The sequence below is a fragment of the Sciurus vulgaris genome (genome assembly GCF_902686455.1).
Source record: "Sciurus vulgaris genome assembly, chromosome: 14".
Lineage (NCBI taxonomy): Eukaryota > Metazoa > Chordata > Mammalia > Rodentia > Sciuridae > Sciurus > Sciurus vulgaris.
In genome coordinates, this window is record NC_136475.1 from 7,261,186 (window position 1) to 7,284,996 (window position 23,811).

General features: G+C 47.6%; 1 protein-coding gene across 4 annotated transcripts in view; it reads left to right on the forward strand.

The window, feature by feature from the left end:
- The window catches only part of ANAPC1 (anaphase promoting complex subunit 1), a 74,091-nt gene extending 61,496 nt beyond the window's left edge, over positions 1–12,595 (forward strand). For all 4 annotated transcript variants that reach the window (XM_079110641.1, XM_079110642.1, XM_079110644.1 and 1 more), the window contains 7 exons: positions 89–156; positions 1,178–1,316; positions 3,361–3,447; positions 4,652–4,747; positions 4,862–5,060; positions 6,598–6,732; positions 9,982–12,595. In XM_079110641.1, coding sequence (XP_078966767.1) covers positions 89–156; positions 1,178–1,316; positions 3,361–3,447; positions 4,652–4,747; positions 4,862–5,060; positions 6,598–6,732; positions 9,982–10,097 — 840 coding nt within the window. In that variant the 3' untranslated portion in view covers positions 10,098–12,595. The remainder of the gene's footprint in view (positions 1–88; positions 157–1,177; positions 1,317–3,360; positions 3,448–4,651; positions 4,748–4,861; positions 5,061–6,597; positions 6,733–9,981) is intronic.
- Positions 12,596–23,811: the final 11,216 nt, after the last annotated feature.

The following is a 23,811-nucleotide window of genomic DNA, read 5'->3' on the forward strand; positions in this document are numbered from 1 at the left end:
ACACTGAGTTAGGATGTCCTCCGAGAAGCATGATTTCAGTTGGTAACGCAAGTTGGTAAACTGACTGTGTTTACATTTATCTCGGCAGATTAAAGTTAAAGGCCCAAGGTACTGGGAGCTGCTCATAGATTTAAGCAAGGGAACACAACACTTGAAGTAAGTATATTGAATTGTGAATTTCTCAGAATATACTTTATAGAAACTGAACAGAAACATATGGGGAGGTGTAAATTATATTTTGTTGTCTGAGTGTTGTCACTCTTTGATCTCATCCAAGACTGTGAAGGGTATGTTTTGAATAAAGTGGTCTAAATCTTTGATAATAGAATTTGTATCAGGAAATGAAGACTTTGATTCAGAATAAACCATAAATATTTATATTTATTCATTGAGAAACCTGAACTGACTTTGAGGCAGCAAAGGGATTGTTTCTTGGTACATTGATGAAAAATTTAGTTCAGGAAAATAAGGCTGATGTGTGTATCCACAGAGGAGACTTCGTTGTGACAGCTGATGCTGGTCCCACACCTCTTCCTGTTGTGCCTCTGGGACATTCTCTTGTTAGAATATTCTCATAAATTTAAGATTATAGTAGATTGTTTTGAGGGTAGAAATAGGCATGTACAAGTAATTGCTTTGGAGTATATTTTATGTACTACTTAGGTAGAATGTAAAATAAATCTTTAAACATCCAGAAAGTTAACAGTCATGTAACATTTTACATTTTTTTTTTTTTTTTTTTAGTTTTATCCCAATTTTATTTTCCCACTCTATAAAGTAACTGGCTTTTGTGTGGTTATGATTTTAGATTTGTAGCATTATTTTCTCTCTGCTTCAAAGCATAGATACATGATGTGTCCCAGACATAGCCCAAAAGGACACGGGAAATACCAGGAAGTGTTAGATTAAATACCATCGTTGAAGCTCTTCCCAGAGCAGATGGCGAAGGTGCCTTCTCATTTGACAGTTTCCATGACTCTAGGCAGGAAGGGAGGTGGGACTTTATTTCAGGCCTTCTTAAATAGAGCTGTTTTAAGTTAGAAATAGTAAATCATCGTTGGATTTGGTGGGGGTTGGTAGACGTCCTCTCCTGTAAATGTGACATTGGAAAACATTGTTTTTCTAGCCAAGAACTGCCAACAGTGCCTTGTAGTAAATTCAACCTTTTTTCTTTTAGGTCCATTCTTTCCAAGGATGGGGTTTTATATGTTAAGCTCCGGGCAGGTCAGCTGTCCTACAAAGAAGATCCCATGGGGTGGCAAAGTTTGTTGGCCCAGACTGTTGCCAATAGGAACTCTGAAGCCCGGGCTTTCAAGGTAGAACTGATTGGTAAAAACTCAAAGAAAAGGAAATAGTTCCAAATTCTGCTCATTTCTTGTTGCTACAGATTGTGACGTCTGATTGATGTTGGGTCCCTTTGCTATCTTACCTGATGACCATAATAAAATAGGGTCAGTCAGTACTCTAAGGAAGACTTGGATTGTATGGCAAGGACAGTCACAATATATCTTAGTACTATAATTTAGTTTGATAATATTACTTATGAATAACCTTCAATTCAGTGAATATTTAATTCATTGTAGAAAATAGATATTTGCAAGCTAGCAATTATTATTTTCCATTTTTAAATCACCACTTTATTTCTTAGATTTTGGTGAGGATATATTCTCACCAAGACTTACAGTCTTATATAAATCTTATAGTCTTGATAACAGATACAGCCTTCTTTTATTAGTTTATCTTACTATTTTTCCAGTATTTAACTGCCAATATGATGGAGTTTAAAACAAAGAAATGGTTTAAATAAAAGAATGAATGCAGCAGTTTCATTCCTGTGCCAGGTTCAGTGCGTATCTGTTCTACATTTCTGAACTTGAGGTTCCCTACACTGGAAATATTTTAATAATCCTTAAAATTTCTGAATTTAACCCCAGTTTTTAGGAATTCCAGGAGCAAATATGTTCCCGCTAATACTGCATAGTCTAGTGTAGTTAGGACCCTAGTTATGTATAAGCAAGAATGTGCCAGGTGAACCAGCTACGTGGCAGCCAGAGGATTGAATTAGCATTCTTTCTTCTTCCAAGTAAGGAGACAGCAGTTTATTTTAATTCTATTCATATTTCATGTTAGGTTAATTACTTATGATTGAGCTTTTATAATAATTACCAGGATTTAAATCTGTAGATAAGTTCCCAGGGTTGGCACCAGCGAATTTTGTCTGGTGATATTTAATAGGTTATCTGAAATATGTGTGAGGAGTTTTACAAAGTTTAACTTAAGTTAGTGCCATTGCTTCTTCTAAAAATTAGAGCTTATCTCAGAGACTAGTCCAGTTTGTAAAGAATTATAAATTTGAAGTTTACACTTGAACTTGAACGGGAAAAGAATATAAAAGTTAAAGGTGGGTTAGGGGGTGTAGCTCAGTGGTGGAGCCCTTGTTCAGGATGCACAAGGCCTGGGATTGATCCCCAGCATTGGAAAAAAAACAGCCACAAAGAGACATCCCAATTTCCTGCCCGATGGGAGGTCAGAACTAAAATATGGACCTCAGTGGAAAATAGCAATACCTTCATACTCCACGTTCAGTCTCGGACCTTGAATCATACTCTGGGTTTTTTTTTTTGTTTTGTTTTGTTTTGTTTTTGCAGTGCTGGGGATTTGAACCCAGGCCTCGTGCTTGTAAGGCAAGCACTCTACCAACTGAGCTATATCCCCAGCCCTGGGTATTTTTTTTTCAGAGAACTTTTTGTGGTGAGATAAACCTAACATAGAAGTTACTGTCTTACCTAATATTAAATACACAGCCCAGTGACAGTAAGTACGTTGACATTGTTGTACAGCCATCGCCACCATCCGTCTCTAGAACTATTCCTCCTTTCAGACCTTAAAGTCTCTGTCCATTAAAACACTAGCTCCCCACCTCCCACCTCCCCGCCCTGCAGCTGCCTTTCTGCTTTTGTCTCTGATATCCTTACTCCAGGTTAGCAAATGAGTGGAATTGGGGTTCTGTCCTTTGTACCTAGCTTATTTCAGGGCTGCTTCTTGTTTTCTGGTAACAACTGCAGGATCAAGTAGGCTTGTGAGTTGGACACTGAAGAAGATGGGGAGCCCTTTTTAGGCGAGCTGTACGAAGTAAAAGACCTATTTATGATTGGCCTTTTGATAAACGAATGTGCAGAGAGCTCTCTGTGCCTTCTTAGCAGAACAGCGGGAGGAAGCTCTAGCAGGTTTGCACCACCTTGCTTCTGTGTGAACGCTGTGAGAAAGGAGAGCAGAGTTCCTGTAACCACACATCATGACTTGAGCAGGAGGGAAAGTGATCTTTTATTATCTCACTTATGTTCATGTTTGTTTCTTTAGCCGGAATCAATTTCAGCATTCACTTCTGATCCAGCGCTTTTGTCGTTTGCTGAATATTTCTGCAAACCAACTGTGAACATGGGCCAGGTAAGTATTTTGTGGTTTGCTGAGCTTAGGACTAGACTTTGTTGCTGTTTCTAGCTGGGACCACTGAAATCATCTATGATAGCCAAATATGTCTTTGAGATCAATGACATACCTCAGACAGGTGGTTTTTGACAAGAGTATAGAGCTCCATACACTATTTAAATTCAAGAGAAACAATTACAAATTTCCTATCTTAAGGAAAAACAAGTTAAAATTTCTCAAGACATTCGTTTAGATGGGGGGTAATTTCTGATGTCCTTTTCTGAACTCATTTGTTTCCGGTGTTTACCAGTTTTCTTGTTTTTATGTAATTTCATTAATTTTGTTTTCTGTGTATCTTATAGCCCTTCTTTCTGTTGGGAATACAGTGTTCTCTTCAGAATTCTAAGGGTGCCTTGTGGCCCCTGATTTGGCCCGCCATACCAGCAGGGAAAGAGTGGATGTAGGAATAAAATGATTGGAGTTGAAACCTGTTTTCTTAAGCGCCTGTGGCCTTGGGGACGTTCTGGGCCTTGCCAAGTGTGGTCTCCTCGTGTCTGTGTTGTGATTCTGATAGCATGCACCTCGCAGTGTTGCTCTCAGGGTTGAGGGGTGTGCCTTTCCCTCTCTTACTGATTGATTTTTCACTCCATATGGGGCTCTGCTGAGTGTAATTATCTCACTTAGTTCTGACCTTGAGAGTAGATACTTTATCATTCCGGGTTTGGTGATGAGGAAACGGCCTCTCAGAGATGTCAGGTGCCCTGGATCACATGGCTAGTAAGGGCTGGGGTGTGTGCTAAAGACCACAGGACTCTGAAAAAGCTGTGCCTGCCCTTCTGCAGCTGCCCTTCAAACTTGCTGCCCTCAGACCTGTTCTGGGCAGTGTCTTCTCTTATGTCGTTGTTGTTGCTCCCCCTCTGGACCCTGCGCTTCCCAGCCCCGCCCAAAGCATACTTCTTTGATGTTCCTCCTCCTCGTTTAATCCTGGGAGATCCATTGCTCTCTTCCAAGGCATGTGCTGTCCTTCACTTTCCCTTGGGACCTGATTGGTGGTTTTTCATTTAGTTTGAGTGTTGCATGCGCTGTGAATTTTAAGGAGCCGCCTCTTGTCTGTCACTCACTGAAGCACGTGAGAGTGGGACATAGTGGTCGTCGTACAAGTGTCTCTTGAGTAGATGTTGGAATATTGTTTGTTTTACAAAACACTTCTGATTTTCCACAGAAACAGGAAATTCTGGATCTCTTTTCTTCAGTGCTTTATGAATGTGTTACCCAGGAGACCCCAGAGATGTTGCCTGCGTACATAGCAATGGATCAGGTACTTACAGTGAGCTGCATTTAAAGAACACTCTTGTATTTCATACCAGGGAAGAGAAGGTCAAAGCCCCTTCCCTTTCATCACACAGGTTACCGTTCCTTTTTTCTCCTCCAGGCTATAAGAAGACTGGGGAAAAGAGAGATGGCTGACACATCAGAACTCTGGCAGGTCAAGCTGGTGTTGGACTTCTTCAGCTCCAGGAGCCACCAGGAGCGGCTGCAGAACCACCCCAAGCGGGGGCTCTTCATGCACTCTGAATTCCTCCCCGTGGTGAAATGCACTATTGATAGCACCCTGGACCAGTGGCTGCAAGGTAATGACCACACCGGGCCCGAGCGTTTGGAATCCACTGGGCCCAGGCTTTCCTCTTCTAACAGCTTTTCGTTGGTTAGCAGGATGAACCTGAGTATTCCAGAATTCCTATAGATGATCTGTTTCCACTTTAAAAAAAACATCTCCAACCCTCCTTGAACCTCGCAGAGAATATAGGTAGCATTTTTAATACCACTGAGACCTTGTCCTATCCTCCCTGGTGTCAGATGACCTTGTCTTCTGTTTTCCCGTGGTGTGGGTGTGGCCCGTCCTCGCCTGAGGCCAGCAGCCTCTGCCTTCCCTTTTCATGTCTCTCCTCACGTACATTTGCAGATGCCTTGTGCTTCTTGAGTGGAGGTGTTCACCTGCTTGTGAGCCAGTGAGCAAGTACCAGGGACACTGACAGTGGCTTTCCGCCACAGAAGTGCTGAGCTGTGATCGCACGAAAGGCATATTGTTACCCATAACTGGCAGTGACTGACTGGGGCGGGCGCTGGGCCCTTTGTGGAGATGTGTCTTCCAGGTCACATGGTCTGGCCTTGATTCTCGGTGGTCAGCGCCTCTGTCCTCTCATTCTTTTTAGTTCATTCAGATGCTTCCAGTAAATACTCGACAGTCACCTGCTTGGTGTTGATACTGGCTCTAGTAATATCAGCAGTAGCAATTCTTGCTTGATTAATAATCAGTAGAACTCAAGAGTTTGAATATAATTCAGTTAAAACCTATCCCTCTGGGAAGTAAATTTCTGGAAAAAAAATTAAATGGTACACCAGACTGTGAGGGATGTACATGGGAGCAGCCAGCAATTTCAAGCTCCTGGCGTTTATCTTTATCAGTCATATCCACTCTCCTTTCCTCTTGGGATTTAAAAGATTATGTCATTTAAAAACTTTTTTTAATGGTCATTTTTATTCTCATTTTTGGGGAAATGCACAACTTATTTCATAGACTTTGGTTGTTTTCATTTTATTCAGCTTTGCATTTGATTACCCATAGCAGATCTATGCTACTGATGAGAACCAGGCCCTTAAATCTTTCCAGATTCTCTGATTTACAAAAATTACATGACACAGTGGAACTTTGGCAGTGACTGGAGTATTTCCTAAAATGGACCCTGGGTTATCTTATTTGTCGGGGCATTTGGTGGGCTCCAGCATTGTTCTGACCCTCCACTAAGTTCGACTTGCCACGCTGATTCACCAAAACTGAGTTTATTTTTTAATGAAATCCATAGCAAAACTTTTATTTATTTTTTTTTCCTCAGTACAGGAGATGACACATACTAGGCAAATGTCTGCCACTGAGCTAACCCCCTACCCCTTTTAAATTTATTGTATTTTGAGACAGGGTCTTACTCAGTTCTGAGACTGGTCTTGAATTTGCAATCCTTTTGCCTCAGCCTCCCCAGTAATTGGAGTTAAAGGTGTGCGCCACCATGCCCAGCCAGGTCCTTGATGAAAAAGTAGTAATCATAAGGCATTCGTTGGGCCTCTCTGTTGTGTCCTCAGTTGGCTCAGTTCCCTGTTGTTCCTTCACAGCTGGCGGAGACGTGTGTGTGCAGGCCTACCTCAGCGGGCAGCCGGTGGAAGGGCCCGAGCTCAGCATGCTGGCCTGCTTCCTCGTCTACCACTCTGTGCCCGCCCCCCGGCACCTGCTGCCCGTGGGGCTGGAAGGTGAGTGTGTATCAGGCCTCTACCCGTGTTGCCAGCCCCTGTGTGCTTGGACTTGGTGGGTCACTCTTCCAGTTCAGCCTCGTCTCCATTTGTGCTTCACGTGTCACTGTTGAGATTTTTTTTTTCTGAACGCAGTAACTATCAGGTTTACAGTTTGCATACACTTCTATTCAGGAGAGGGCGGATTCTTTTTCACAGAACTGCCAACACCAGTCTACACTGATGATCTGAAGGTTCACGTTATTTCTATTGGTTGATATATTTTTTTTTTTCCAGTTGATATTTTTAAGTTTTTAAATTTTTCTGGGTCCTTAGGGTTTTTGTAGTTACATAATCTTAGTTTCTGCTATTATAAAGCTTTAAAATGCACAAGAACCTAATTTTGTATGTGTTTACATTTTTCATGCTGGAGAGTGTAAAAAATCAGTAGCATTAAAACTGTACTATAGAGGCTGGGGAGATAGCTCAGTGCAAGCACCATAAAAAAAAAAAAAAAAAAAAAAAAAAAAAAAAAAAAAAAACAACTGTACTGTAGTTTTTAGAATATGGAAACAGACACAAGTTTATCCAGTGAGGTGAATAATAAAATATGATACATTCTAAGCACCCTTATTTATTTATATTACTTTCAAATTGCTGTCACTTAATTGAAGGTTAAAAATAGTTTTAGGAGCATAAAAGTTTTTTCATTTAGTCACTTAAAATGTTATTAGTTTACTGCTGTTTTAAAAACCTCAGATGAAAATGCATTTGATGGAGGCTTCTAGTTTTGGTCACAATGAAATTGTTTGCATTGGACTGACTCTCCCACAAAAACAAATGTAAGACCTAGACAAAGCACATAGTATATCTGCTTTTTTTGTTGTTGTTGGCATGCAGGGTTTGGAAGGTAACCAGGATTGAACTCAGGGTCCCTCAACCATTGAACCCCATCCCTAGCCCTATTTTGTATTTTATTTAGAGACAGGGTCTCACTTAGTTGCTCAGTACCTTGCTGTTGCTGAGGCTTTGGATCTTGATCCTCCTGTCTCAGCCTCCCGAGCTGCTGGGATTACAGGCGTGTGCCATTTTGCTTGACAGAATATCGGTTTAAAGACACTGGTAGTGACCTTGCCCCCTTGAGGAGGCAGGCACAAGGAGAGAACTCCACGGTCACCCCGGCCTGTGCCAGCTCCCAGCACAGGAAGTAGAGTCGCAGGCAGGAGCAGTGCTGGAGGCAGGAGGGAAGAGAAGGGAAGGCACTCGAGTCCCGAGGCACTTGTGCTGTGAGGCTCTCACCCGCCCTCACCTCTGTATTCCCGGGGCGAGACTTCTGCAGCACTGACGAAGCCAGAAGGCTGGAACTGTGAGCAGATGTACCAGCTGCGTGGTGTCCTGAGTCAAGGGTGAGGCCAGGCCTGCCGCAGGGACGTGGCTGTGCCAGGCAGCCCGCTGTTGGGGTGGAATGGCCTCAGCCAGGCCTCATGGGGAGGTAGAGCTGAACCTGTCCAGACTAGAGTCCACCTAGAGCAGGACCACAGAGGCTGCTGGCTTCTGCCAGGTGGGAGAAAAGCTGGCCTCCTTAGGAAGAAAGCACCTGTTGATTAATTTTTAATAAATAGTATTTAGTGTTGAGTAAGGGATTATAAGACATAACAAGAAAAAATGGATGATAGAAACAGACCTTTATATGATATTGGAGTTACCAGACTGGGACTTAAAATAACTAAGACTCATGTTTTCAATGGGGTGCGGTGGTGCCTGTCTATAATCTTAGCAATTTGTGAGGCTGAGGCAGAAGGATGGAAAGTTGGAGACCAGCCTCAGCAACTTAGGGAGACCCTGTCTCAAGATTAAAGGGACTGGGGATATGGCTTAGTGGTAGAGCTCTTGCCTAGCATGCATGAAACACTGGGTTCAATCCCCAGTACCACCACACACACAAAAACCAAATGAGACTAATATTTCGAAGAAAATGGATATTGGGAAAGATAGAGAATTTTCCCAGAAGCCCAGATTCAGTAAAAAAGTTAATTGGAAATTCTAGACCTGAATAATAGAATACTGAAATGACAAATTCAGTATATGGGTTAATTAGCATATGAGAGATACGTGAATGACAGGAGAGGGGAAGGTAAAAGGATCAAAGCGCAGAGAAAGAGTGGAAAGCCCCCAGGTTGAGGAAGGGAGCTTAGGGGAGTAGGGAAGCGGGAGTCTGCAGGGTGGGGACTAGAGAGGCGGAGCGGCGCACTGAGCATGCCTGAGACGGCAGAGGCCCCTCCAGGTCAGAACTACCAAACTTCCTGTGAAGGAAGGTGGCGTGAGGAGCCGGCCAGGTGGACTGGAGGGCACGTTGGCAGTTGTGTGCACAGGGCCAGGAGCAGAGCCTGTTCCCACAGGTCCCTAAGCCCCGGGGCCTTGGGTGGATTCTCAGCAGGGGCTCGCCTCAGTGGGGGAGAACTCTGGTCCTGCCCAGCACATCTTAAAAGCACACCTCCAGACGTCAGGTCGCCTTGCCTGTAGTGAGACTCTGTGAGGACAGATGCAGTGCAGAGACACAGAAATGCCCAGCACTTGGGACGGGGGAGCTTTCGGCGCCCAGCCTGGAATAGAAAAGCATAAGACATACTGAGAAATAGAGGTGGACAGCCCGGCGCGCCGGGACTGCTGGCATGGAGGCTTGGAGGACAATGGTGCCAGGGCCGTTCAGGGGACGCCCAGCCCTTCCTCTGGGCTCTGGCTGTGGATCTTGGCCGCACAGGAGAACCACCTGGCGGCTTTCCAGACCCTCTGCCGGCCACACTCCAGGAGTGTGTGCAGGTTCTCTGGGACCAAGGTGGAGGGCCCTTCTTCCCAGCAGAGGAGGCACCGAGCAGGTTCTGAGGCTCATGTCATGCCTGTGTTTTAGGAAGAGGAACCAGTTCTTGGCTTAGGAATTAAACAGTTATGACCAGTAAAATAAAGCCACTTAAATAGTAATTGAAGGTAGATAGGCACACTTTACTAATTACACTTAAGTACTGTATGTGATCATTGTTAATAGGTAGACAGAGGCCACTGTCTGAAGTATGGGATGGATATGTCTGAATTTTTGTATCACGTTGTAGATAAGAGTGTCTTGGGGAAATTTATGATTTAAGCATCACCCTGGGTGACTGTTTTCAAGGGGAGGAACCCTGCGTTAAGCATGAGGATGTCTCAGACCTTCCTGGGTAGGGCTGTGTGACTGTGTCACTGACAGATGTGACCCTCGCCCTTTGCATTTTCCAGGGAGCACGAGCTTTGCTGAACTCCTCTTCAGATCCAGGCAGCTGAAGATGCCCGTGCGTGCTGTGCTGAGATTGGCACCTCTGCTCCTTGGAAACCCACAGCCAATGGTTATGTGACTGCGTCTGGGGTAAATCCACCTGAAGCGGGACTTCTGCATATGTGTGACCAAGTGTCCAAGCTAAAGGACGTTTCTAAGTTTTATAATACAACTGGGGGAAGTGAGCTGCGCACATCTCACGGTATTTTAAAATCTGTTTTAAGTACTCTAGAGAATCTTGCCATCAGCGTTAATATTATATGATATAAAAAAAGCAAGTTAAAATTTACTTTTGTAAATAAAGTTTTTGGTTTGTTTTCAAAACTCCTGATGCTTGCTTTAGTTTTAAAGTCTTTGAACTCTTGTGGTTCAGGTGAAGTGTTGGTGCTCAAAGGTGCAAAGTTTTAAAAGAAGCTGTGTCATAAAGTCTGACTTTCCGCTTCCCCAGAAGAGCTTTCAGCATTGCCTGAGATGCCACAGGTGTCCCGTCTGAAGTACGTCTGTTCTTCCTGGGATAGTGCCAGATGTTCTGTGGGTGTGACCACTCCTCACAGGAGCTGCCTGCCCTTGCAGGACTTGCCAGTGGGAAGTGTCGTGGACTGAAATGTGTCCCAGGAGACGAGTTGAGGCCCGCACCCTGCGTGGTGGTGTTTGGAGAGAGGGCTTTAGGAGGTATCTGAGGTTTAGTGAGGTCACGAGGGTGGGCCCCTGCTCTGGTAGAACTGGTGGCCTCAGGAAGAGGGAGAGAGACTTTGCTCTCTGCATCATCAGAGAACACAGCAAGAAGGTGGCCACCTCAGGCCAGGAGGAGCCCTTGCCAGGACCCCATCCGCCGGCTCCCTCCAGGGCTATGAGAAGTGAACTTCTGGTGCCTGAGCCACCTCTAGTTTGTGGCAGCCCGAGCAGATCAGTATATGACGTCTTCTCTAACTAGCTGAGATATGAAATTGCCAGGACATAGGAGTCTTCAGAAGCGATATTTAAAATGCAGCGGTGCGCTCTGCGCAGGTCTTAGCGTCTGCGTGTGCCACGTGGAGGTCTCCTGCTTCAAGCTCCGACCCGGAAGGAAGGAGCTCGCTGCTGTGGACATTGCCACATGTCCCGGAATGGCCAGGGGCCACAGGCAGGCCGAAGGTGCGAGATCTTCACCCACCGAGTTCATATTTCTTCCACATCCTGAATTATGATGTTTAAGTCTAAAAATAAGTATTAAAGCAAGAGAAATATCTCCATTGAGATTTTCACAAAAGCTCATGTGCCACTTGCCTCTGCAGGGGAGCTGGACTTGGAATCGCTGCACCCAGATGCAGAGCATCCCTCCCCACCCAGCGGCCTGCTCGAGAACCAAGCAAGGAAAGCATGGGCTGCAAGGGCAAGACGTGCCGCCCTTGGTGCTTGAACGGTTTTTCTACTAATAAGAAAAAAAAAAAGTGTTGGATTAGGAAAATTCCATCTGAGTTAGAACCCAGGGAGCGCTTGTCCTGCATCCATGAGGCCCTGGGTTCCATCCATGGCAATGGAAAAAAAAAATTAAGTCAGTTCCCAGGCAACCGTTCCCACCTTTACTCTCAGTTGTTGGTGTGATGTGCTTTTCTGTGACTGCAGGAAGACTTGAGAGGCATTTAGTTTTTAGATACACATGGACTCGCAGAAGAAGTAGAACAGGGGACAGAGAGACAGCTGCCGGTGTGGACACAGCATTGTTGGACCTGTTGGAGAGCTAAGAGGAGAGCATGGTCGGTCACGCTGGAGCAGGCCTGTGAGGATCATCAGAGACAATTTCAGCTCTCTCTGGGGGCTCAAAGTCTTGAGGGTACAGCTCTCTGTCCAGAAAGTTGAGCTCCTCGGAGGCACTACAGGGAGTGCTGGAGAAGCCCACCCGGCAGGAAGGATTTGGGTGCAGAAGTGACCGCATCACCTCAATGAAGGTCTGAGGTCGGCCAGTCACCTTGTTCTACTTCTGTTCACGGAGGAGAGGAGCCCACGCGAGTCGGTGCTGGAGCAACCGTCATCTCTGCCGTGTGCCTGCCCCAGTGACTCCCTGTCCATCCTACCTAACGTACACAGTTAAAAATAGGAATCGCCACTTCCGTAGGCAGCCATAACTAGAGGAACAGAAGTGCGTGTTTGGACAGATTCTTCTTTCCTAGTGGACGCCGACGCCTGTGCTCCTTCCTTCTGTGAGGTCTGTTGAAGGAGCAAAGGCGACTGAGGCAGAGACACCAGGCCCTGCTGCACCATCCCGTTGCAGCCCTCGGCAGGCTGGGCTGAGCCCCTGCCTCTCCCCACCCCGAGCTCACTGCCGCAGGTGGCAAGGCCCCGGTGTCCCAGTGGGACGGCCACGCCTGGCAGAGCTCATGGACATGGGAAAGCAGACAGATGAACTCGCTCTGCATCTTTGGAGACAGGCTGTGTGTCATCTCTGAATTGGATTCACTGCATTGGTCTGTGTGTTGCTTTCTTGGTCACATTATAACAAGCATCTTAAATTTTTTTCTTTTAACTGAAAATATTTCTTCCTGTTTTGTGTGGTATAACATGAAATTGGCATTTTAAAATAAAAATTTTATACTAAACTCAAAATCTGTAAACAACTGTCTTAATTCCCAGTTTACTCCCATATACCAGTATGAAGTCTGGCCTTGTCTTTGTAGTTAACAGATCTGCCTCAAGTCCGCGTGTGTGGTGAAGCCGCAGACCAGGTGCTCTGAGAACTCATGCATGCTATGAGTGGGTGCTCCTGTCCCTAGATGAGTTTAACAGACAGGCGGAAAGCTAGGTAGGGCCACTATTTCTCTTTCATTTGTCTTGCATTCATTCTTGCGTGTGTCTTTCACGTAAGAGTTCTTCAGGGCTGGAATGCAGCTCAGTGGTAGAGCACTTGCCTAGCGACATGCAGGGCCCTGGCTTGATCCCCAGAAACACACATTTTAAATACGGCTTATTGTAGCATTTCAGAGGTTAAGAATCATGGGCTAGAAATGTTGACAGTAAATGTGTAAATTCTAAAGCTGAAGGGTCGTTTCCAATTCCATTGCCAGTAGTCTGCAGAGCTGCAGTCTCCCTGCCCCTCCAGCTCTGGATGCGTCAAGTGCAAGCTCTCAACTCCATGTCCTCCACAGATTCCTCCAACTCCCCTCAGTGGGTCACCTCACTGCACATCCCCCCTTGTTTGTGGGTCATCTCACTGTGCCTGGGGCCTAGCTGGGGACTGGATGTTCACCTGGCGTCTGGACACCTCTTTTCTGCCTCGAAGGATTTTCCCTGGCCCATTGGTGACCCGAGGGTGGGGCTCTGTGCTCCCAGCACTGGTCAGAGCAGACAGGTGGTGCCTCCTGGCTATAGGAAGCTGGACTCAGCTGGCACGGGTCCACACCCCTGCATTCCTGGTGCTCTGCTGGGGCTTCTGTGCCCTCAGCTCCCTTCCTCTGATTCCCCACATCCACACCCTTTCTGCTTGGGTTCCTGAGCAAACCCTGGCTGTCTCAGGGACACAGTGACCCAGCGCATCTAGAAAGATGGTGTGAAGGCCTGCGAGTCTCACGTGTTATGATAGGCACTGGACATGGACCCCTCACCCAACCAGGATGGGCTTTGCAAACCAGGACGCTGAGTGTAGTGTCTCACTGTGAAATCCTGGAACTTTAAGATCATATAGAAATTGCCCAAAAGGCAATTTTATACAATATTTTTGGGGTACTTGTGTTTTGATCATGACCCATCACTGAAGTCAGGTGTGGGATTTTCCATTTATAGGGCCATATCTGTGCCCAAAACGTTTTCGATTTTGGAGCATTTCAGATTCCAGATTTTTGGATTGGGGATGCTCAACCTGCACTTGACCGCGGGATCCCTGGGAACCTTGTAGTTGGCAGAAATTCCGTGTCAAAGTCAATCATTTCCATGGGAAACAGAAGGCAGAGCTAGGCAGGTTCTGTCTGGCCCCGACAGTTATTTTTTCCCGTAAGAAGCTCTTTGATGAAGTTTCCTATCTAAAATAGCTACAGAGAGCTTTAAGACCTGAACTTTGAGCAAATCAAATCTCAGGGGACCAGGCTGGGCCTCTATGATCTCGTAATGCCTGGCCATGCCCCTGCCTCCCTGGGGTCTGGATGCCCAGGGCCTCCCATCCCATCCGTGTCCATCCTGTCTCTGAAGGAGTCTGAGCCTGCACTTTCCTTCCCTCTGTGTCTGGAACACAGTTCCTCCTCTTTGAGAATGTTTACTTGATGGACCTTTTATTCCCCAAACCTTGTTTTTAGCATCTCTGAGTCACTGGGTATCATCTCACAAGCAGAGAGCTTTGGGTTTTGCTTGGTGAGTCAATCTGAAAATCTTTTTCTTCTTGTAGTGAGTTCAAATTTATTAAAACAAATAATATGTGTGGTCTTAGCAGTCTTATTTTTAGGTTGTATTCACTCTGTTTCTTGTTAAATTTCTGCATATCTGTTCTGTTCTCTGTTAAACCTGTTGCATGCACTACTTTTGGCATCGGGATGGTCCTGTTTGTGTTCTCCAGCCCTTTTCTCGCACCTTGGCTTCCACTTTAAACTCTCCTCCTCATGAGCCACTTCCCCTTCCCTCCCTCCCGCTCATTTTTCAAGCTGGGTATGTCTGTATTGTCAGAATGTACGATAGTCAGTCCTCTGGCTGAGACTTCGGGTGGGGTAGGACTTCATTATGCAGGAGAGGCTCTGAGAAGAGTCCCTGAGACACTGTCTGTCTGAGGGGGCTCTCCTCCTCCTCTGTCCACTCCTTCCCTCCTCAGCACCTTCCAGTAGTTGATCTGGACTTCCTTTCAATTCCTCCTCCTTGGGGTCCAAGGCCCTCCCTGGACTTTCCCTTCTTCCTCTCCCTGTCCTCAGTCTCCATCGAGGCTCCTGCCCTGAGGTCCCCTGGTGGACCCTTCCCCAGGGTGTGCCGGGTTGGGGCTTGCTGGCTGACATCCAGGTGAAGATGGGCAGTGGTTCCTCCGGCTGGTTTGGGTGCCCAGCTGCAGGCTGCCGTGGTCATGCGCACCCTGTGCCCTCCTGGAGCTCGCTGCTCTGCAGCTGCCTGGAGCCTGGAGGCTGCGGCATGGGGGGTGGGGGGTTGGGGGGGAGGCAGGGGTGGGCGGGAGCTACAAGAAAAGAGAAGGTGCCATCAGAGCCCAGTGGAAGGCAAATAAGTTCCTGTGCACCACGCCTGGGGTGCATGGAGGACGGGAGCCCCCCTCACTGCTCTGAGTGACAGGACCCAAGAGGGCTTCTGCTATTTGCCTTCAGGATTTTGAGATTCCTGGTAAGTACATACTGTGGTTCTGTGGTTCTTGCGGGTGAATTAAACGTATATGCACCAGTTAAAAATACCATCCATAAACACAAGGAAGACAAGTGGAGTAGAGGAAAGGGGTCGGAGGAGGGGAGAGCGCCAGTTGTACTTCACGCTGTGCGATGATGGCAAAAACGAGCGTCCACACTAATTGCAGCACTTCCAGAAACAAGCAGCGTGCACCAAGCCTGGCCGAGCGCCCCCAGGCTCAGAGTAGACCCGCTCCCCTCTCGGCTGGCACAGCGCTCAGGATTGCCAGCACAGCCTTCTGCCTGGGCAGTTTCTTGCACATTGAACCGGCGGCCTCCCCAGCCTCAGCAAAGCCAAACGGTCAAGAGAATCTAAACCAGAGAACCAGAGAAGGCTTGTTCCCAGGAATACCCCCCCCACACACCCCCCAGATGAGCTCTGGCAGCTCCTGCTGCGAGAAGAGATGCTGAGCGCATCCTCAGGGACCTGGCTCGGCGCTTGCTTCATGTGGGAGCAAAACAAAGCACAGAAGGAATGTGGGCATTCACCTTCCTGCTCCAGAGCCACGGTGGTAAGGGTCCCTTCTCCAGAAAGAAGACCTCAGTGTTTTTCATGTATTTATGCTTAAAAATTTCAACTCAGATCAAAATTCTGCAGTGTTACCCAGAAAAAAGCATTTCCAAGAGGGTTCCTTAAAAAAAAAAAAAAAAACCAAAGATATTTAAGACTTTTTTGGAAGTACTGAGGATTGAACCTCGGGGCGCTCTACCACTGAGCTACATCCCCAGTTCTTTTTATATATTATTTTGAGATAGGATCTTGCAAATTTGCTGAAGCTATTCTCAAACTCGCCGTCCTCCTGCCTCAGCCTCCGTGGTAGCTGGGACTACAGGCACGCCCCACTGACTGCGAACTGAGACCTTGTGCTGAGACTGTAGGACCCTGTAATCCCAGAATGCTGATGCCCACATTTTCTTTACTGCAGGAGTTCTCAGAGCCCTCTGAGCTCTCAGTGCTCAGGTGGGGAGAAATTCACAGGTCGCAGCAGAGCTTCGCTCCGCACGCCCAGCCTAGGAGGCGGCCTCAGGGACACAGGTTGGGACTGGCCCACCCTGCAGAGCCCCCAGCGGGACACACTCACCTGGACATCTGCAGCCCCTGCTCCACTGCCCTGCCTGTGGTTCCCAGGCCCTGGGAACCTAGGGGGCGCACTGGCGCACCCTGCTCCAGACCCAGTGGTGAGGCTTCTGGGCCTGGATCTGAAAGGGAAGCGCAGAGGGTGAGCCCTGGAGGATGGCTGTCCCGCTCGCCTCCAGGGATCCTCCTGTCCCAGCCTTCCTGGCTGTCCGTGCCCACATACCTCCTCACACAGCTCTGGGGTGACCCAGGCTCGGTGCCCCATGGCGTGGAAGAATTCCACCTTGAGCTTCAGGAACTCCTTGTAGAGGTCTGGCCAGTGCTCCTTGCCCAGCAGGAACTGGAAGATGCTGCGCTTGGGGGTGGGGTTGTCCTCCTCCATGTCAGAGGCGATGTAGCTGCCATGGGAAAATGGGACGCTCCCAGGACCATGCTCTGGCTGCCCCTTGTGTCCCAGGGGCTTCCTCCCTCAGCCTCTGGGCAGGGTGGTGCTTTCTGGTCACTTTTACCACCTCAGGGCCTTTTCCTTCCTCCCATGACCACATGGCCCCTGAAGGTCTCGAGCGCTCTGTGATCAAGAACAACCCCCCTCAGTCCCCTCTTGGTGATGGTGTGACCGAGCCTTGCTGATGGGGTGACAAGACGTGTGATTCCGGGTCGCGGGCAGACGAGCACTGCCCTGAGGAGGTGCTTACAGAGCCAGGAAGAAGTGGACCCTGTTGTAGAGGTGTCCGGGCAGCCCGACGCGGCCGAAGTACTCCACCACCATAGACAGCAGGTACTGTGTGGGCACAGGAGGCGGCTGAGTGGCCCTGCTGCCATTTGAAGGCCAAGACCCCGGAGGGTGCAGCTGAGGGTTTTGTGTGACTTGAGCTGAGGGGAAGGGCAGATGGGCAGTGTGCCCCTTTGCCTCTGGCCTGGAGACCAGGCCCCTGCAGGGCTTCTCCTGGCATGGCACAGACTTTTCCTCCTGGCCAGCCCCCTGGGCGTGGACCCGTGGACCCTCTGCCCCTCACTTGGGGCTGTAGGTACCTTGTCAGACACTTTGAGGAAGATGTCAGCCTCCAAGAAGCTCTGGATAACAGGATCCTCTGCAGAGGGAGGAAGATGGGGAGGGCTGGCAGTGGCCTCTGGAGACAGAGTGTGGGGGGGACTCCTTCGTGGGGACCTTCAGAGCGAGGGAAGCAGCTGCTGTCCCAAGCCAGCCTCAGAAACCACATGTCCCCTCCCCGACTCACGTCGAGAGGCAACAGGGGACGTGAATGTGGGGCTACTGCCGAATCCTCAGCGGGGCCGTGATGGCTGAAGAGATTTGACAACTCCACCTCCACCTGAAAGCTTGGACCTGGCCTCTGTCTCTGACACCACGGCCTGTCACTTTGTCACACGTGATGGTACTGCTGCTCTGCCCCAAGCAGCGTACGATGGAGGCGGCAGCCCCTGCCTGCTGGACTGACCTCCCTGCGGCAGTGAGCTGCCCCCACCCTGGGGTCCTGTGGCTGGAGCTGTCCCAGGAGGGCCGGGCCCTTCCCCTTGCCCAGGACAGGGATGCTGGCACAGCGGCGCCTTCTCCCCCAGCTGCCCTGGAAGAGCACTGCACAGCTGCGAGGTCCAGCAGCCAGCGAGGCCAAGGAGCTGAACCCGAGAAGTTCAGCCCACTTAAAATTCAACTGAAACTGCTGGGCGTGGCTCCTGGATGCTGCACGAGACAGTGTGACTTTGGTGTTGTCCCCAAACTGCCACTGGGTCTGCTTGTGGGCCCAATGTCACCTTCTCAAATGGCCCTTCTTTGAGTCTCCTGCTTCATAAAGGTCCCCTGCCCCTCTATGCCCACGTCTAGGCCCCTCAACAGCTCCTTCCTTGCCGCTGTCCCCTGAGCTCACTGTTTCTGCACGTGTTGTTTGTTTCCGTGTCCTCCCACTCTCATCAGTCTCCAACGGCCTGACTGGTGGGAGATGAAGAGTTGGTCTCCGCGGGCTGGCAGGGGACGGCTCTCCCACCTGGAGCCTCTTCTGCCTCCAGAACGTGGCTCAGAAAGGAAGCTCCCTCACAGCTCCATGTTGGTGCCCCCTGCCCTCCCCGAGGGAGGCTCCAGCCCCTGTGCCCCACAATTCTCAAGTTCCAAGGCCTCGAGCACGTCACCAGCTGAGAACCTACCCAGAAGTCGGTAGAAGGCTTCCTGGTCCTCGGGGCGGTAACTGGGTCTTCTCCTCTTGTTCATCCGCAGTTTTGTCCCCTGAATGTGGTCGATGGTCCATATGTTCTTCTGTTCCCTCCTCTTGCAGAACTTCAGCTGGGAGATGGCTTCTGAGGAGGCTGCCGTAGAGGCGGCCAAGCTGCCCTCCTGGGCGGCTGCAGAACACAGGCCCCGGTGAGCTGGGCTGCAGCCCCGGAGCTCCTGCACTGCCCCAAGACAAGATCCCGCCTGGTGGGGTGGTGCCAAGTGCCGGCTCAGCAGTGACTGGCACCTCCTGCAGGGCCAGGGACGCTTTGGGAGACCGAGGACATACCCGCCTTGGCGTTCACCAGCCTCCTCTTCTGGCCCCTCTTCCTCCTGGTTCTCTGCTCAGGAACAGCCTCTGAAGAGGCAGCACTGGAGGCCAGAGGGCTGCTGGTCTGTGGGGCTGCAGGGAGAGGGGACCCTGTGACCACAGGAGGGACGCTCTTGGGCTCCTGCCTATCACTTGCCTTAAGGCACTTGCAGGTGACAACTGCCAGTGTAAGACAAGAACAGCCACTGTCCCCTTTGCCTTTCTCTATCAGAGCAGCAGCTGGTTGTTCACCTTCTGTCCCCAGGCCAAGGCTGCGCTCTGGGGCCTCTTCCTGGGGGCTGTTCAGCCTGGGCGACACCTCTGTGGAGACAAATCAGAGGTCCAGTCATTATTCTCCCATGGCTACAACGGCCAAGAGGAAGTGCCTGCCTGGCTCAGCCTGACGCCCCTGCCATGCTCTGAGAGCCTGGCTCAGGAGATCAGAGAAGGGGGCACAGGACTGGGCCATGGTGTTTCAGTCCTCCATCCAGAGGCCAGGGGCGAAGGGGCCTCAGGCCACACACCTGCCTCCCCGTCCATGAGCGCCGTGTCTTCTGGCCCCTCCTGTCACTCTTTTGGTTTGGAGCTCTGAGGCGGCTGGCATGGGCCTCAAAGGACCCTGTCTTCCCCGCGTGTGGAAGCACGGGAGGGACCTGATAGGATTCAGTCAGGCGCTTCCTTCCGCTTGACCTGCCTTTTGTGAGACGATAATCGTTTAAAGTGCAATAATGGGAACTAACAGTTTTGATTACTTGTTAAACGTTGGATGCTGACCTGTGCGCTAAGAAACACCTCGTTCAGCCCTAAAACGCGTGAGGCAACCGTTACAGTCCACCGGGTTTGCTGTTGGCGGAACTGTGACTCAGATTTGTCTGGGTTTTCCCTTGACCGTGGCCAGAGCTCCAGGATCTGCCCTGAGAACTCGCGTCTCCGCTGAAGGGAAGAGGGCAGGGAGCACCACGCGGGTTCCCATGGGCTCCAGCGGGTGACACATACTTGTTTTGTCATCAGCTCTACGTACATATCCTGGGAAACAACTGCCAGTTCACAAGGCAGTCACGTCTGAGCCCAAGTGATGCCAGATGGCCCTGTCCCCGCCACGCTCCCGAGGCCCTGGAGGCCGCCGTCAGTGGCCGGTCTCCTCTGGGCCCCTTCCTCCAGCTTCACCTGGCTCTCCTGCCCACATGCCCTCCTGTTCTCTCTCCCTCCCAAATCTGAGACCTACTGTGTCCTGCTTCATGCCTAGCCATTCATCTGGGGTTCACAGCCGTGTCCCCCTCATTCCCTGAGACGCCTCAGAGGAACACAGCTCAGGACGGGGATGCGACCCAGACCCAGAGGAGCGACACCCTCCCTGCAAGATCAGGGTCATTCTGTCTCCAGACCAAGGCCCGGAGCTGAGACCATGCTCACCAGACAGTGTGGACAGAGCACTGGCCGGAGCCAAGCCCTCGGGAGCCAGCGGCTTCAAGGTTCCGGAGCCCTTGTCCTGACCACTGATGACCTCACGCATTCCACCAGGAGCCGCTCGCCACAGAAGGCCACGGGCTCCAGGGAGCACGCGAACGCTGGAGCCACCACCTCACATCCCAGCTGTACTCAAGACCCTGTTCTGTGTTCAAGCCCATTTATGGTTCCAGGTGAAGGATGCATCCACACATCAGGGGACCGAGAAGCCCCAAATTGAGAGTTGATCGATTCCTTATCTGTGATAAAACATCACTTTTTATTTGTGTTCAGCTACTATCATATTAAAATGAAAAAAAGTTTAAACTTTTATATTTTGAGATGGTCACATGCAACTAAAATAATTCACAGAGGTCCTGTCCCCACTCCAGATTTTCCCTAATGGTAGCAACTTGCACAACTGTAGTAGAATTGAGACACAACAGAAAATTGAGATTGGTACAGTCCACCAGCCTCATTCACATTTCACCAGATTTAAATGCAGTTGCTTATGATTGTGTATTAGTTCTGTGCAGTTTTATCTCCTGTGCACACGTGTGTGACCACCATCAAGATCACACAGTTCTATTAACAAGGATCCCTCATGCTTCACCTGTATTGTATGCCTTCCTCCCCAATCTCTGGCAACCACCAATCTCCTCTTCAACTCTATAATTTTGTTATTTCAAGAATATTATGTAACTGGAAGCAGGCAGCGTTTTCCACAAATCCTTCCAAGTTAATTCCTTTTTACTGCTTAGTAGCACTCCAGGTTGGTAACTGTATGTGTTAGTCAACTTTGTGTTACTGTAACAAAATACCTAAGACTATCAATTCAAAAAGAAGAAAGGCAGTTGTGGGTGTGGCTCAGTGGTAGAGCACTTGCCTAGCATGCACGAAGCTCTGGATTCAATCCCCAGCACTTCAATAAATAAGTTTAATTTTGGTTCAGAGTTTTAGAGGTCTTAGTCAATGGTTTCTTGGCCCTGTTGTTGGGGCAAGGCCGCACATCTTGGCAGGGAGCATATGGTACAGCAAGCTACTTGGCCAGGAAGCAAAAAAGAGAGAAGACCATAATTCCCTTCAAGTACACACTCCCAGTGACCTAAGACCTGCAACAGCGCTCTACATCTTAAGGGTTCCACCCACCTCCTAATAGCACCAGGCCTAGGGACCAAAGTGTTGACACCTGGGCCTTGGAAGGACCTTCCAGATCAAACCACAGCCTAGCATATTTGGTTTTGTAGGAACCTGGCATGCTGCGTTCCAGAGCATCTTCTGTCTCACATGCCACCAGTCACTGACGGGCAGTGTTGATGTTATTACTGTGTTGTGCTTTAGTCACACATCCCTGTAGATTTAATTAGCATTTCCCTAAGTTAATGCTATTGTGTATCTTTACATGTGTTTTTTTGTCATCTCTGTGTCCTTTTGGTGAAGTCTCAGTTCATGTCTTTTAAAATTGAAATATTTTCTTTTTTACTCTTTTGACTTTTGAGAGCCCTTTATCTATTCTAGTTACAAGTCCTCTGTCAGATATGTGGTTTACAAATATTTTCTCTTAGCCTGTATCCTTTTTCTTCTTCCAAACAAAGTCTTTCACAAAGCCAAATGTTTACATTTTGTTTAAACACTTTAAATTAATTACAGCTTAGTTATAATTTTCTATTTTTTTGGAATGTGCCTTTGGGTTCAAATCTAAGAACTTTTCACCTAGCCCTAAGTTTCTAAAGATTTCTCCTATGTATATTTTCTAAAAATTTTACAGTTTTAAATTTATATTTAAGTCTGAAATCAGCTTTGACTTGAATGTGTGAAGTTTGTGTGAGATGTGAGGTGTGAAGTTTAGGTTGAGTTTCATTTTATTTGACTATGGATGGAATATTGCTCCAGCATCATTTATTAAAAGGACTTTTTTGCTTGGTTGGATTGCTTTTGTGCCTTTGTTGAATGTTGTGTTTCTATTTCTGGGTTTTGTATTATGTTCTGCTAATCGTGTGGCTATCCCTCTGCTAATGCCACACTGTCGTGGTGTATTATGTTGAGTATAGTGTAGATCTATTCCTCTCGCTTTCTTCTTTTTCAAAATTGTCTAGGTTATTCTAAGTCCTAGACCTTTGTAAATTTAAAAAATAAACTTATTTATGTCTGTAACAATCTTTGCTTGGATTTTGACAGGAATTGCATTAAAGGCGTTCAGTCAGTTTGGAAAGAATTGAACTCTTTACCGTGTTGACATGCAACACAGTAAATGTTGAGTGTCAGTATTGTGTTAATTCATGAATATGGTATGTGTCTCCATCTATTTAAGCATCTGAACAACACTGTATTCAATCCATGTGTATGGTATGCCTCCCCATCTATTTAGACCCATTCTGTAGTTTAGAGCATAGAAGTTCTGTGTGTTTTGTTTAATTTTACCTAAGACTTTCATTTTCTTTGAAGTGATTGTAAATGGCCTTATTGTTAAATTTCAGGTTTCACATGTTTGCTGTTGATAGAAAAATGCTACTGATTTTTGTGCTGTAAACTTGCCAAATTTACTTTGTAGTTCTAGGAATTTTTGTACAAATTACTTGGAATTTTCTATGTAGATCATAATATCATCTGCATATAGGGACAGCCTAATTTCTTTTTTTCTAATCACTATGCCTTTTGTTTATTTTTTCTTGCCTTATTGTGCTGGCTAGACTTTCCATTGCTATGTTCAATAATAGTGTTAAAAGTGAAAAATTTTGCCTGTTCCTAGTCTAAAAGAGAAACCATTCAGTCTTTCACTAGTAAGTATGCTAACTGTAGGAATTTTGTAGAAGCTTTTTATAATGTTGAGGAAGTTCTTTAGGCCTGGTTTTCTGAGTGTTTTTATCATGAATATTAGGCTTTTTCAAATACTTTTTTCTGTATCAATTGATGGGAGCACATGAGTTTTCTTTTTTAGCTTATTGATATTGTGGGTTCCATGTTTTGAATTTTAAATGTGGAACCAGACTTGCATCCCTGGAATAAATTCTACTTGAATCATGGTGCATAATTCTTTTTAAATATTGCTGGATTTGATTTGTTAATATTTTACTGAGAATTTTATGCATCTAAGTTCATAAGAGATATTAGTCTATAACTTTAACTTTTGCAGTTTTTGTGTAGTTTTAGTGTCAAAGCATACTGATATACTCATAAAACAAATTGGGAGTGTAATGTCTATTTTTTGGAAGAGGCTTTCTAAAATTGGTGATAAATCTTCTTTAAACATTTGATAGAATTTCCTGTGGTGAAACCATCTGAACCTACCGATTTCTTTATTGGGGGAGTTTTTAAATTACAAGTTCAATTGTTTTAATGGTTATAGAACTATTCACTTCATTAAATTTATTATTTTCAAGGAATTCTGTGTTGTAGAAT